This window comes from Hemibagrus wyckioides, linkage group LG01, assembly GCF_019097595.1.
Source record: "Hemibagrus wyckioides isolate EC202008001 linkage group LG01, SWU_Hwy_1.0, whole genome shotgun sequence".
In the NCBI taxonomy this organism is placed as follows: Eukaryota; Metazoa; Chordata; class Actinopteri; order Siluriformes; family Bagridae; genus Hemibagrus; species Hemibagrus wyckioides.
In genome coordinates, this window is record NC_080710.1 from 30,329,156 (window position 1) to 30,340,779 (window position 11,624).

The 11,624-nt window shown below is 39.6% G+C and overlaps 1 protein-coding gene across 1 annotated transcript; it reads right to left on the minus strand.

Annotated features, from left to right (window-relative positions):
- Window positions 1–1,024: 1,024 nt before the first annotated feature.
- Window positions 1,025–9,036, minus strand: chst2b (carbohydrate (N-acetylglucosamine-6-O) sulfotransferase 2b). Its single transcript, XM_058401670.1, has one exon. The coding sequence runs from the start codon at window positions 8,459–8,461 to the stop codon at window positions 7,067–7,069; it is 1,395 nt and encodes a 464-aa protein (XP_058257653.1). The 5' UTR covers window positions 8,462–9,036; the 3' UTR covers window positions 1,025–7,066.
- Window positions 9,037–11,624: the final 2,588 nt, after the last annotated feature.

Here is an 11,624-nt window from a genome sequence, read left to right on the forward strand (position 1 = left end):
TCAAATTGTACATCATATCATTTTATTTCATTTCATTTTACGTTTCATTGCACATCGCATTTCATTGTTTCATAGCTTTTTGTCCTGTTGAATCTTGAAGTCTCAGTTCTTCTTTAGGTTTGGTTTAGTTGGGTTTGTAGCTTCCTGGAAAGAGTTATAAATATATAACATTTAAATAATTCCCCAAAGACAAGTGAAGAGTTAGAACTAGATCTAATGTTTTTTTCCTTAAAAGTGTACTATACACTCTAAAAAAAAAAAAAAAAAAAGTACAAGTTCTTAAATGGTTCCTTGTCAGGGTGTATGGTTCTCTGTGGCGGAAGAAGTTTACTTTAAAAATTATCTTTATGGCACTAATAAAAGCGTCTAAGAAAAACATCCATGTAATGAAAGGTCCTTTGGGGAACCAAAATTGGTTATTCTATGGAATTGCTTTGTGTAAGGTTTGAGTGTGTGGTTACGGTTAGGTTTCAGTTGTTCTTTAGAGTTCCTAAGATGTTCTACCTAGCTTCCTGAAGTGGTTTTCCTTAGAACCTTTAAGAGTTATTCCATAAACAACAAAAAAAAAATCCTTTAGTGGTCTAAATAGTACCCTTTTATTTCTAAACATGCACTCTATGGTTAGTTAAACTAACTAAAATCAGGTTTACTGGTTATTTAGGGTTCTTTAAGTTTATAGGTTCATAAATGGCTCTACGTGGAACCGTTCTAATAGGAAAACACCTCTTTATAGGGGTTGTGTAGAAAAAACACAGCCTTTGTGTGCTAGATTGAGGTAGATATCGATAGGTTCATAGCTTTGTGAAAGGATTCTACATAGAACCTATATGCATTCTTCAAAAGACCCTTAGAATTGTAGGATCTTTAAACGTTTTAGATTTCTAACCTTTTATCGCTGATAAGGAAACCCTATCTGAGGTTGTAGGCTTACAATACAATCCCATCGGCATGGTGTACACACAGCCTTCTTACACCGAGTTTGATCTGTGAGAAAGTGTATTTATTTCATCAGCACTGTTACAGATACAGAATTTAAAAGTATAAGTGTTTGAGGAATCTGATACTGATACGGGAACAGAGACCAGATTCTGAGGTTAAATACAACGCCTTAGTCCCAGCCTAGTGAAACAACAGTGGTTCCAGTGCTATGATTCTGCGTTAAATAAAAATGAAAATAAAATGCGACTCTGACCTGAAATTTGGCTTGAAAACTGACTTATATATAAGTATAAGTAATGTTTCAAAATATAGCTAATATTTCAAATATAAATAGAATATAAAATCAAGATCTTTAAGAAAATCTAAAAAATCTAACCAATCCGCAGACTCTCGAGTAGTCCAAAAGTGACTGCGCCTTTTCTGTCACAGCTTTTCATAATAGCATTGCCAAACAATGACATCATAAATCCAATTCCCAGCTATTTTCTTCCAAATTCCCTGCATTTTCACAGGCTCAAAAGTAATTGGACAATTGACAGATAAGCAGTCTCAGTTTTCTTCGTGATTTCATGACAAATTATGATTTGGAGACAAAATGTCTTAGAGTTGCATTTGTTACAGTAGCTGTTCATGGGAACTCTCAAAAACATCCAGGGAGGCATCAATGCAAGTGATGGAGGCCATCATAAGGCTGAAAATAAAAGACATATGAGAGAGATTGCAGAAACTTTAGGACCGGCGCCATAATCAAAAAGCTTAGAAGACCAAAGACAACTAACAACTAACATGGATGATCACAGAATTCTTTCCTTGATGAAGAAAAGCTAAACAAGTCTCTCAAGGAGTTAGGCGTATTAATGTCACAGTCTAAATTCAAGAGACGCCTCCATTACTGGAAATACATTGGGTTTACCTCAAGATGCAAACCACTAGTAACACTTAAGGACAGAAAGAGCAGACTAGACTTGGCCTTAGAATTAGTAGCAGAATTATAGGAAAAGAAGAGTATGGAAAAATCAAAGGGGAGGCTCCTGATCCAAAGAAAACCACATCGCCTGTCAGACAAGGTGGAGGCAGTGATATAGCACAGGGACGTATGGATGCCTATGGAACTGGGTCACTGGTGTGTATGGATGATGTAACTGCTGAAAGAAGAAGCAGGATGAAGTGTACAAAGCTATTCCTTCTACTCAGATTCAGTGAAATGCTGCAATAATCACCCAAAACCTACAAAAAAAAGAACCCAAGAGCTTCTCAATGCAAAGAAACTGAATGTTCATAAATAGCCGAGTCAGTCGTCTGACCTCAACCCAACCGAGTTCACTTTTCACATACTGAAGACAAAACTAAAGACACAAAGATCCATAAACAAGCAGGAACTCAAGGCAGCTGCTGCAAAGCCCTGACAAAACATCTCAAGGAGAAGAAACTCAGCATTTGGTGATGACCTTGAGCTCCAGACTTCAGGACGTGGTTCATGAAAAAATAATCCTTATGTTTAACCATATTCAGTTTGTCTGATTCCTTTTGAGCATGTGAAAATTGAGAGACACTAAAAAATGGCTGCAATTTCTAAACAGATAATGAAACATCATTTTTGCTAAACCCTTTGAATAAAAGCTGAAAGTTTACACTTCGACCACATCACGACTGCTTCAATTTAAATCCATTGTTGTGGTATATAGAGAAAAATATGACTGAAATTGTGCCGGTGTCCAAATACTTATGGACTGACAGTATTACTGACACAATTCTATATGCATGTGATTTTTCCTTATCCATAAATAATATACTGTACATCCAGTTCAACCTTGTGCTAGTATTTCACTCATTTATTGCATTTCTTCTTCTTTCCATGATTTGTTCATTTTCATCTGATTTTTTTGTCATTCGTTTTCTTTTATTCGTTTAATTGTTATTTCTATAAATTATTAATTGTTGTTTTTATACAGGATTCATTTCTGTCCATTACAAAATTGATTTATTTTCATAAGCATTTTTTTTTTTCCATTTGTATTTGTACAAGTGAATTTTATTTAACAAATAATTCATTACATATTTACTGGAACTCCTACTCCACTGTTTAAAGCAAGAAGTAATAGAAGAAGACATATATACATTACAGCACAGTGAAATTCTTTCCTTCGCATAACCCAGCTTGTTAGGAAGTTGGGGTCAGAGCACAGGGTCAGCCGTGATACAGCTCCCTTGGAGCAGAGAAGGTTAAAAGCTTAAAAAGGCCCAAGAGTGGCAGCGCTACATGGAGCTTAAATCTCTAACTTCTGATCAGTAGCCCAGCTCATTAACCAGTGAGCTACCACTGCACAATGTCTTAAGCAGCTAAGCTTGATTTATTTATTTATTTTCCAAAGAAATTATTTTCACATGTTTAAATTCCCATGCCATGGTTTACAGACAGCAATTGTACAACTATAGCATTAAGCTATATGGTAGGTTTACCTTCCAAGCTGGAGAGTGGGAGTATTTCCATGCACTGGTAGTGTATTAATGCATCCCACTACACTAAAGCATGAAGGAAACTTACAAGAAATCGTGTTGTATGACTTATGACAGATAAAGTCATCCAGTGACCTTCAGAGCGCCAAAAACAACAACAATCTCTCTCTCTCTCTCTTTCTCTCTCTCTTTCCCTAAAGCATGGAACAAAGTTTCAATCTGTTTTATGACTTGTCTTCTCCTCATAACCCTTAAAGCTCATTGGCTGAGGTGCTTTACAGCAGCGTCATGCTTCAAGACACTTCAAAGTACCAAGAAATCCCTGAGGCGTCTGGCGATTACAGCATGCCGTCCTTCTGGCTCCTGCTGCAAATGTCACCTGCACACCTCTCACACTCCTCACTTCAGAGAAAACGCGGACCCTGGTGTTTTTCCCGAAGCCATCCCTGCTGCTTCCTGCATCTGCTGTCTGAGGGAATGTGCTCCAGGTGCACACTTCATGCCCTTCCTGCAGCAGAAAATAAAACACAGTACAAAACCCAATCCTAAAGCTTTACTGTGCTTGACGAGAGCTTCCCCACGAGAGGTGTATCGATCGGAGCAGAGATACGGCGCTGCTCGACATCATTAATATCTTTCTGCAATATTTTCATCACCTTCGTCCGCTCGTCCTTCCCCAAACGACTGGCCGTCTTCACCCTCAACAGCTAATCAATAATAAATTTCAGACGTTTATTGATAGTGCATGCTGAATGGCTAAAAGTTCATTTGGTATAGACAGGAAATCACTGGCTTTTAATAACACGGAGATATTGTGAATTAAGCTAATTATCATTTCATTAGCATCACTTTAAACATAACTGTTCATCTGTAGTGAAATGTAATGATATCCTCAAATAAAATCCTAGTCGCTTGAAATGAGTTTTGTGTAATTTAGTTGTTTAGTGTTTTTTGTTCCCAACATTAACCTTCCAATTTAATCCCAACAGCACCAGGAACGTTTCCGACAGCTGTGCACCTCTGCAATAAGGCCAGCCAAAGACAACTCCGTCTCTCAGCAAGTGCATGTTTTCCTAATTCCTCGTGGAAAACAACACATGGTGATGCCTTGATCACTTTGCAGTAATGGCTTTTCATTTTTGCTCAATAACTGAATCTCTGGAGAAATGATTTGACTTAACGTGTTTACAGAACGTCTGTGTCCTTCTTTACCCTCTGGTGTGAACAACGAAACTGAAACTTAGTCACACAAACCTTCATTTGTTACAAAATATATTTGCCTAATATCGTGCTTCAATCATTTAAAAAAAAAAAAAGGGCCATTATAGTATTATTTATGAATATGCAAATGAGAATCATGCCCCGCCCACAATCTAATGTCTCAGTAGCACTCCTGAGGGTTTAGGTGTCTAAGCAGTGCCACTGACCCGAGGAAATTAAGCTTAAATAAAACTTCTCATGTACTGAATTCATTTCTATGCGATGTGCACGAGGGTTTTATTCAGCGATGTTATTGTTTAGATTCTGGGATAAATTACTGTTTAGATTCTAGGATAAAAATCACTTTTCATAAATATGATAGAAACCCCAGTCTGGAAATAATGTCCAATGTGCTTTTTACTCAAGTAGAGAGAATCCTTCATAAATTTCTTCATCTTGTTGATGATGTTGTTGTTTGGACCGATCGATTTAGACTGATATGAAGGTGTTGATTTATTTTCTACAATAAATCCCAAACAGGTTGCGCTCGTTCAAACGCGTTATGGTTTCCATAGTAAGAGCTCACTTTGATTTGTAGACTGGATGCTTCATATATAATCTAAGACTAATGAACAGATGTGAAAATATATCATCGGTGGCATGATTAATCTTTCTGGTATTGATCTTCAGTGGAAGGAGTCTCCAAATCCAGCGCTTTGTAATTTTAAGTACAGTTTCAGAAATTCTTCAGGACAAAGGAGTAAAGAGTTTATGCTTCATGTTATGTTTTTTGGTAATATGACAATCTTTTCTTTGGTATAAATAAAAAGACAACTTTGTGAGGAAATGCTTGTTGTTTATAACTTCCTTTCGAGATATTGCACAACACTGACTGTAACTATAAATGGATAAAAAAGTATATCTTGTTCTTTTAATTAAGAACAAATTGTAATCATTTGGCAAACTGCTAAAATATGAAAAGGATAAACCACTTCATGACATGATGTTTAAGTAACATATTGATTATTAGTTTCCCGTAACAGTGCATGTATATTCTTCTTCACTTGTTCTCATATTACTAGACCCCCACCTCCCCGAAGTTCTGAACTACCGCCAGGTCAAATTACTTGTAAGTGAATTTCATCTGCTGACAAATACTCCAGAGTTTTTCTAACTTGTCTTCGAGATTTAATTCTGGTTAGTTGTATATCAATGTTTACTAAATATACTGATATTTCATCCACAAAGGTTATGTGAGTTCAGGAATTTCAAGGCCACGTCCAAATGGTCAGCGTCGGCCTGCGTCGATAATTACATTTTTGTTTGTCGTAAAGCAGAACATTCCCACAAGAGCGTTTAGCCGATATCTAGGCTGAATATGAATAAGCGTCTGTTTGCTGTTTCTTAGAAGGCCATGCATATGACACATTCTTTAGTGCTCTAAAACAAGCCTGGCTATTTATTTCTGATATCTCAGAAGGCACACAGTCACATTCTTCACATGTTCCACAAAACTGTTCAACTATAAAACAAAAAGAAAAAAAAATGAGAGAGAGAGAGTGTTCAAGGCCAAACCACTACTTAGAATCACATGAGCTCTAAAGAAATCAGTTCAAATCCTGTAATTGTATGGGGTTGTAATAGAGAGAAGAAAAAATAAGAGATAACGGGCGGGAAAGAGAATGGAGTTTGTCGATCTGTTAGTTAATATCTACTCTAAAACTCACAGTTTAGGCTATTACTGACTAGTGGCAATGCAAAAGTGAGTTTTTTCTGCTCTAGCCATGAACATCAACTCCCACAGAAATGTTGAAGCACTAATAAAGCAGTATAAGACAACAGGAAGTTGGGAATAGCCAAGAAAATGGAGCACCCAGTTCTGGAAAAGGGACATGCAGGCCAAAGTAGCAGAAACAAGAAAAGATAAAAAGCATTACAGAGCACTTTAATGATTGTCTCTGAGAGCATCCTGCAGTAACTAAACAGCATCACCTGCTTTAAGAACGAGAGCTTTGACTGTTTTTGTGTTGTTGTTTTTTTTTAACGTTTCCGTTTGTTGATCATTTTTTGTTTCCGTTGAAAGTGAGTCAACAAATTCAAATGAAACTGATGAGTCTCGAAAACATTCGAAGAGATCAAAAATAAAAAAAAAAAAGCCCTAAAGCATTGTCGACGCAAGACACGTGATTCACATAACATCAAGGCTCATCTCATTATTCAAGTCATGGTGCAGTTTGTCATACACATACATAATCAATCCACGTAGAAAAGCCATGACGGCTTTTTCAGAACTTAAAAAAATCAATTTAAGAAGAAAAGAAATAATAATAATAACAAAACAGTACATTCCTATGAGGCATGTCAAATCCCTCAATGAAACACCGAACCAAAATAAAGCTCCACAGTTACTGAGCTACAACGAAAAATCATTCAAATGAGCATTTTGTAGGTCTTTGGCGAAAGGTTAGCATCACAGTTTGGATGCAGTCAGTAAGGATTTGCTCAAGTCTTTAGCCTCAGCGGCTGTTCTTACGCGTTCGTAGCCCAGCACGGACATGGACTGGTGGCAGTAATCCTCTACTTGTTTGATCTGCTGAATGCTCAGGAGAGTCCTCCAAGCGCTCGCCGCCAGTGTGGCGTTCCTGGACGACACAATGAACGGCTTGGAGGACGAGTTTGTTCCATTAGTCATGTTGAGGGCAAAAGACTCCACGTCGTGATTGGCGCTGAGGTTAGCAAAGCGGTAAACTTGACGCAGGACCTTGACCGGGTTTTCCACCAGGTCCTCGTAGCGCACAGCCAAGTACTTCCCCTTCAGCCAGCTGGGAGGATTCAACGCCGTCCTCAAGGTCCTGTAGGTCCTATCACATATCACTTCCATGGCTCCTATGGAGTGGTAGTCAGCTCCATCCTTTTTGTTTGCTTTATGTGCGGCATCTGCGAGCGGTAGCCGGCGGAGTTTAGGATCTCGGCTCCTGACCACCTGCAGGTTCTCTCGAATCAGTCCGTGTCTGGATTTGATCCTGGAATTGGCCACAGCCCTGGGGTCCCTCACCAGGTGAATGACCTTTAACTCCAACGAGGGGTCTTCCATCAGAGGAGCCAAGACGTTGACATCCAGAATGCGCACCCCTTTAATAACAATAGTGTTGTATTTCAGACACTCATCCTCCAGCAGACGGAGGCTCTGCGGCGGACACTTCTTACACACCTTGTCGTCCACCATGCCCACAAAGTCCTTCCTGTATGCGGAACACAGCGGGTATGAGCAGATCACCTTGTTGAGGGTAGCACCAAACAGGCCGAGCGAGGTAATGTTTTTGCCCCCGGGGCTGTTATACAGCTGAAACACAGAGAGATCGCAGCGATAAAGTGAGCTCAGCATGTCCCTCGCTGCACCCTGCAGAGACACAGCATCACCTGGGTACAGCTTCTGCCAGATGTGCCACATGGGTTCGTACAGGAAGAACACATCAGGGTTCTGGTTGAACAACTCGCCGAAAAAGCTTGACCCCGAGCGCCACGTGGTCAAGACGTAAACAAGCTGCCTTTTCTTAACTAAAGCGGGTCTGTAAAGGTACCGGATGTCAGAGCGCCCCTGGTAGGTGGTGCTCCTCACCTGGTGGCTGCACTGCTGCGGTTCTTTGCTCCACCTGTAGTTGGCTAAATTCAGCATGGTCAAAACCAGCAGGAGGAAATAGGCCACGAATAAAATAATCCGCTTTCTCCTTAGCACCTTCATCACGATGCCGGGCTGGTCGATTATTTTCACAGGGTTTTGGTACGTTCTGAGTTTCCTTCCATAGTCACTGTCGGTCTCTCGAGGTCCTGCAGGTCTGATCTGCTGATACTGTTTACCTCTCATCTGTAGGAGCTGGAGAGGAGAGCGGCTTGACACCACTCAAGTCAGTGATGACGATGATGAAGAAGAAGAATAGCAGCCTTATGGATGGAGTGATTCACAGCCTTTATGTAGCAACAGCAGTCATGCAATACTTATGATCATGATCACACTGGCCATCCAAAAACAGTGCAGATGTACCCCGTACTGCACTGCGCAATGACACTCTCCATCATCCTGTAGAAAAAAACTGAAAATCTTCCATCTTGGAGGTACATAGGAGGAAAAATCCCACTCATGTTGTCTCAGTTCATCTGCGCGTTTCCGGTACGAACTCGAATATAACGCTGAATAACAGCCGGCGGCTATGACAAAGGATAATAACCGGACAATAGAGGAATAATAACGGCGCGATGCTCCATCGCTGCGCTTCGTTTAGCCCTGATATGACACGGAGAAAACATCCAGCAGCATCTTTCTGTCTCTTCTGATCGATAAGAGTCGATATCCGATCTCCAGCCTTTATCCTTCTCACCGATGAGCTGTTGTGTTTTTAAACTGTCGTGCCGAACTGATTCAGTCCGAGATACCCACGAAGGCCCCGCCCACTTCGCATCCTATTGGTCGATTCGGGGTTTTCCCCCCCCGTAGCACGCTATTGGTCGGTGGAGGTGTCACTCAAACGCTGACCGCTTATCCATCCCTTAGCAATATTATCTAGACGGAGATACAAATAAATATGATTATTTATAACCGTTTTTATTTAATACTATTATTTATTTATTTATTTAAATTATTTTAATGGCTCATATGTAGAAGAATATTTTGTTTACAGTGTTACACGCCTTATTAATTCATTAAGGGGGTGATTTTTATTATTATTTATTATTTCATGTTGATTTTATCAGACTTTGAATCTATATTTTTAAAAGTGTTCAAAATATTTACGTAAAATTTGGAGACAAAAAGTTCAAAAAGTTATAAGTTATAAAAGACAAAAAGTTCAATATTTCTTGGAAATGTTTTACTTTGAAAATAAAAAGTGATATAAAATATCTTCCATTTGTTTGTTTGTTGTTTGTTTATTTGTTTTTTTCTTGACAGTCATACCTAATGTATTCATTCAGTTCCAGTAATCGCTGTGTACCGGTCAGTTTGGCCATGAATCCAGTGGATCTTTTTCTTGAAATGTGTTTATTTACCTATTTACTGATTCCTTCATCTTCAGTAAGCTTTGTATCCCGAATCCAGAGCTTATCCCAGGAGCACTGGGCATGAGATGGAAACACACCCTGGATGGACACATGGTATCATGCACTTTAGGAGAAAACCAGAGAACCCTGAGGAAACCCAGACAGCCGGATGAAGGACACTGAGTGAGAGAACTTGTGAAACTGCTGCAAAAACAGAAATCCAGAGCTGAGATCCAAATCCTGTCCAATCCATAATACAGTAAAGCCTTCATGCTGAGATGTTTATATAATATACAGCAATATATACAGCATTGAACAACTACTCAGCTGGAAGGATCAGACTTTACAATATTGAAACAGCGCTGTGAGAAAACATACAACATCATCATCATCATCATCATCATCATTATAACCATCATACTATGATTTCTATCTAATTATAGCGCTCCTTCATTTACATGCACAATCCTGAAACTGAAAAAAAAAAAAATCAATGATAAGCTGCACAAATGGATCTTCTTCTTCTTTGGCCTTTTCCCTTCAGGGGTCTCCACAGCGAATCATCTCTCTCCACCTATCCCTATCTTCTGCATCCTCAACACTTGCACCCACTTCATATCCTCATTTATTACGTCCATATACCTCCTCTTTGGCCTTCCTCTTTTCCTCCTGCCTGGCAGCTCCATGTCCAACATTCTCCTACCAATATACTCACTCTCCCTCCTCTGAACACTCCTCAACAAACCATCTTAATCTGTCCTCCATAACTCTGTCCCCCAAACGTCCAACATGGGCTGTCCCTCTGATGTACTCATTCCTAATCCTGTCCAATCGTGTCACTCCCAAAGAGAACCTCAACATCTTCAGCTCTGCTACCTCCAGCTCTGACTCCTGTCTCTGTCTCAGTGACACTGCCTCTAAACCATACAGCATGGCCGGTCTCACCACTGTCTCTTTTACACCTTCCCCTTGATTCTCGCTGATATTTTTCTGGCACAAGCTGCACAAATGGATATTCATGCTCAATTACAGCAGTCTTTTATGAGACCCTGTGCACTGAATATATTCATGTTTATTTCTTCTCCAGCACACCTGAATCGAAAGGTTTATTAATGAAGTGATGATTTATGTCAAGTGTGTTTCAGCAAAGTGATTAAAATCAGCAGAATAAACTCAGAAACATTGTATGAATGAAACACAGCATCCATTAACCCACACACAAATATATTTTTTACAATGTCTTCTCAGATATTGATTATTTGATTATTTTTTATAGACATATATATAGTTGTGCTTGACCTTCAAGACTCTCCAATAATCCTGAAAGCTATTTTTATGTAAGGTGTTGATGGGGTGTTAAATTTACTTACCTGAACATCTCTCTCTCTTTTTTCTCGCTTTTTCTACACGTTGAAGGTGAAATATTGTAGTTAAACACTTGGGATGGGATTCAATCCAGTCTGTGAATATTCTCATTTCTGTAAGTAGTCTATATATTTTAGGTTCATAGCAGTTACATTATTTTTGTTATTCTATAATGGACATCATAGCTGCAGATGTTAAACAGCTCTATTTGGAAGATTCATGATTAAGAGAGGAAGTTATTTAAATGATAGCACTGTTGCCGCACAGCAAGAAGGTCCTGGGTTCGAATCCTGGGGTCGAACAGACAGGGTCCTTTCTGTGTGGAGTTTGCATGTTCTCCCCGTGCCTGCGTGGGCGTGGATTTACTCCGGGTACGCCGGTTTCCTCCCACAGTCCAAAAACATGTACATTAGGTTGATTGGTAATTCTTAATTGCCCATAGGAGTGAGTGTGAGTGTGTGTGGTTGTCTGTCTATATGTGTGGCCCTGTGATGGACTGGTGACCTGTCCAGGGTGTACCCCTGCCTTTCACCCAATGTGTGCTGGGATAGGCTCCAGCAGACCCCCGTGACCCTAATTAGGAATAAAGCAGGTATAGACAATGGATGGATGGATGAATGGTATTTAAA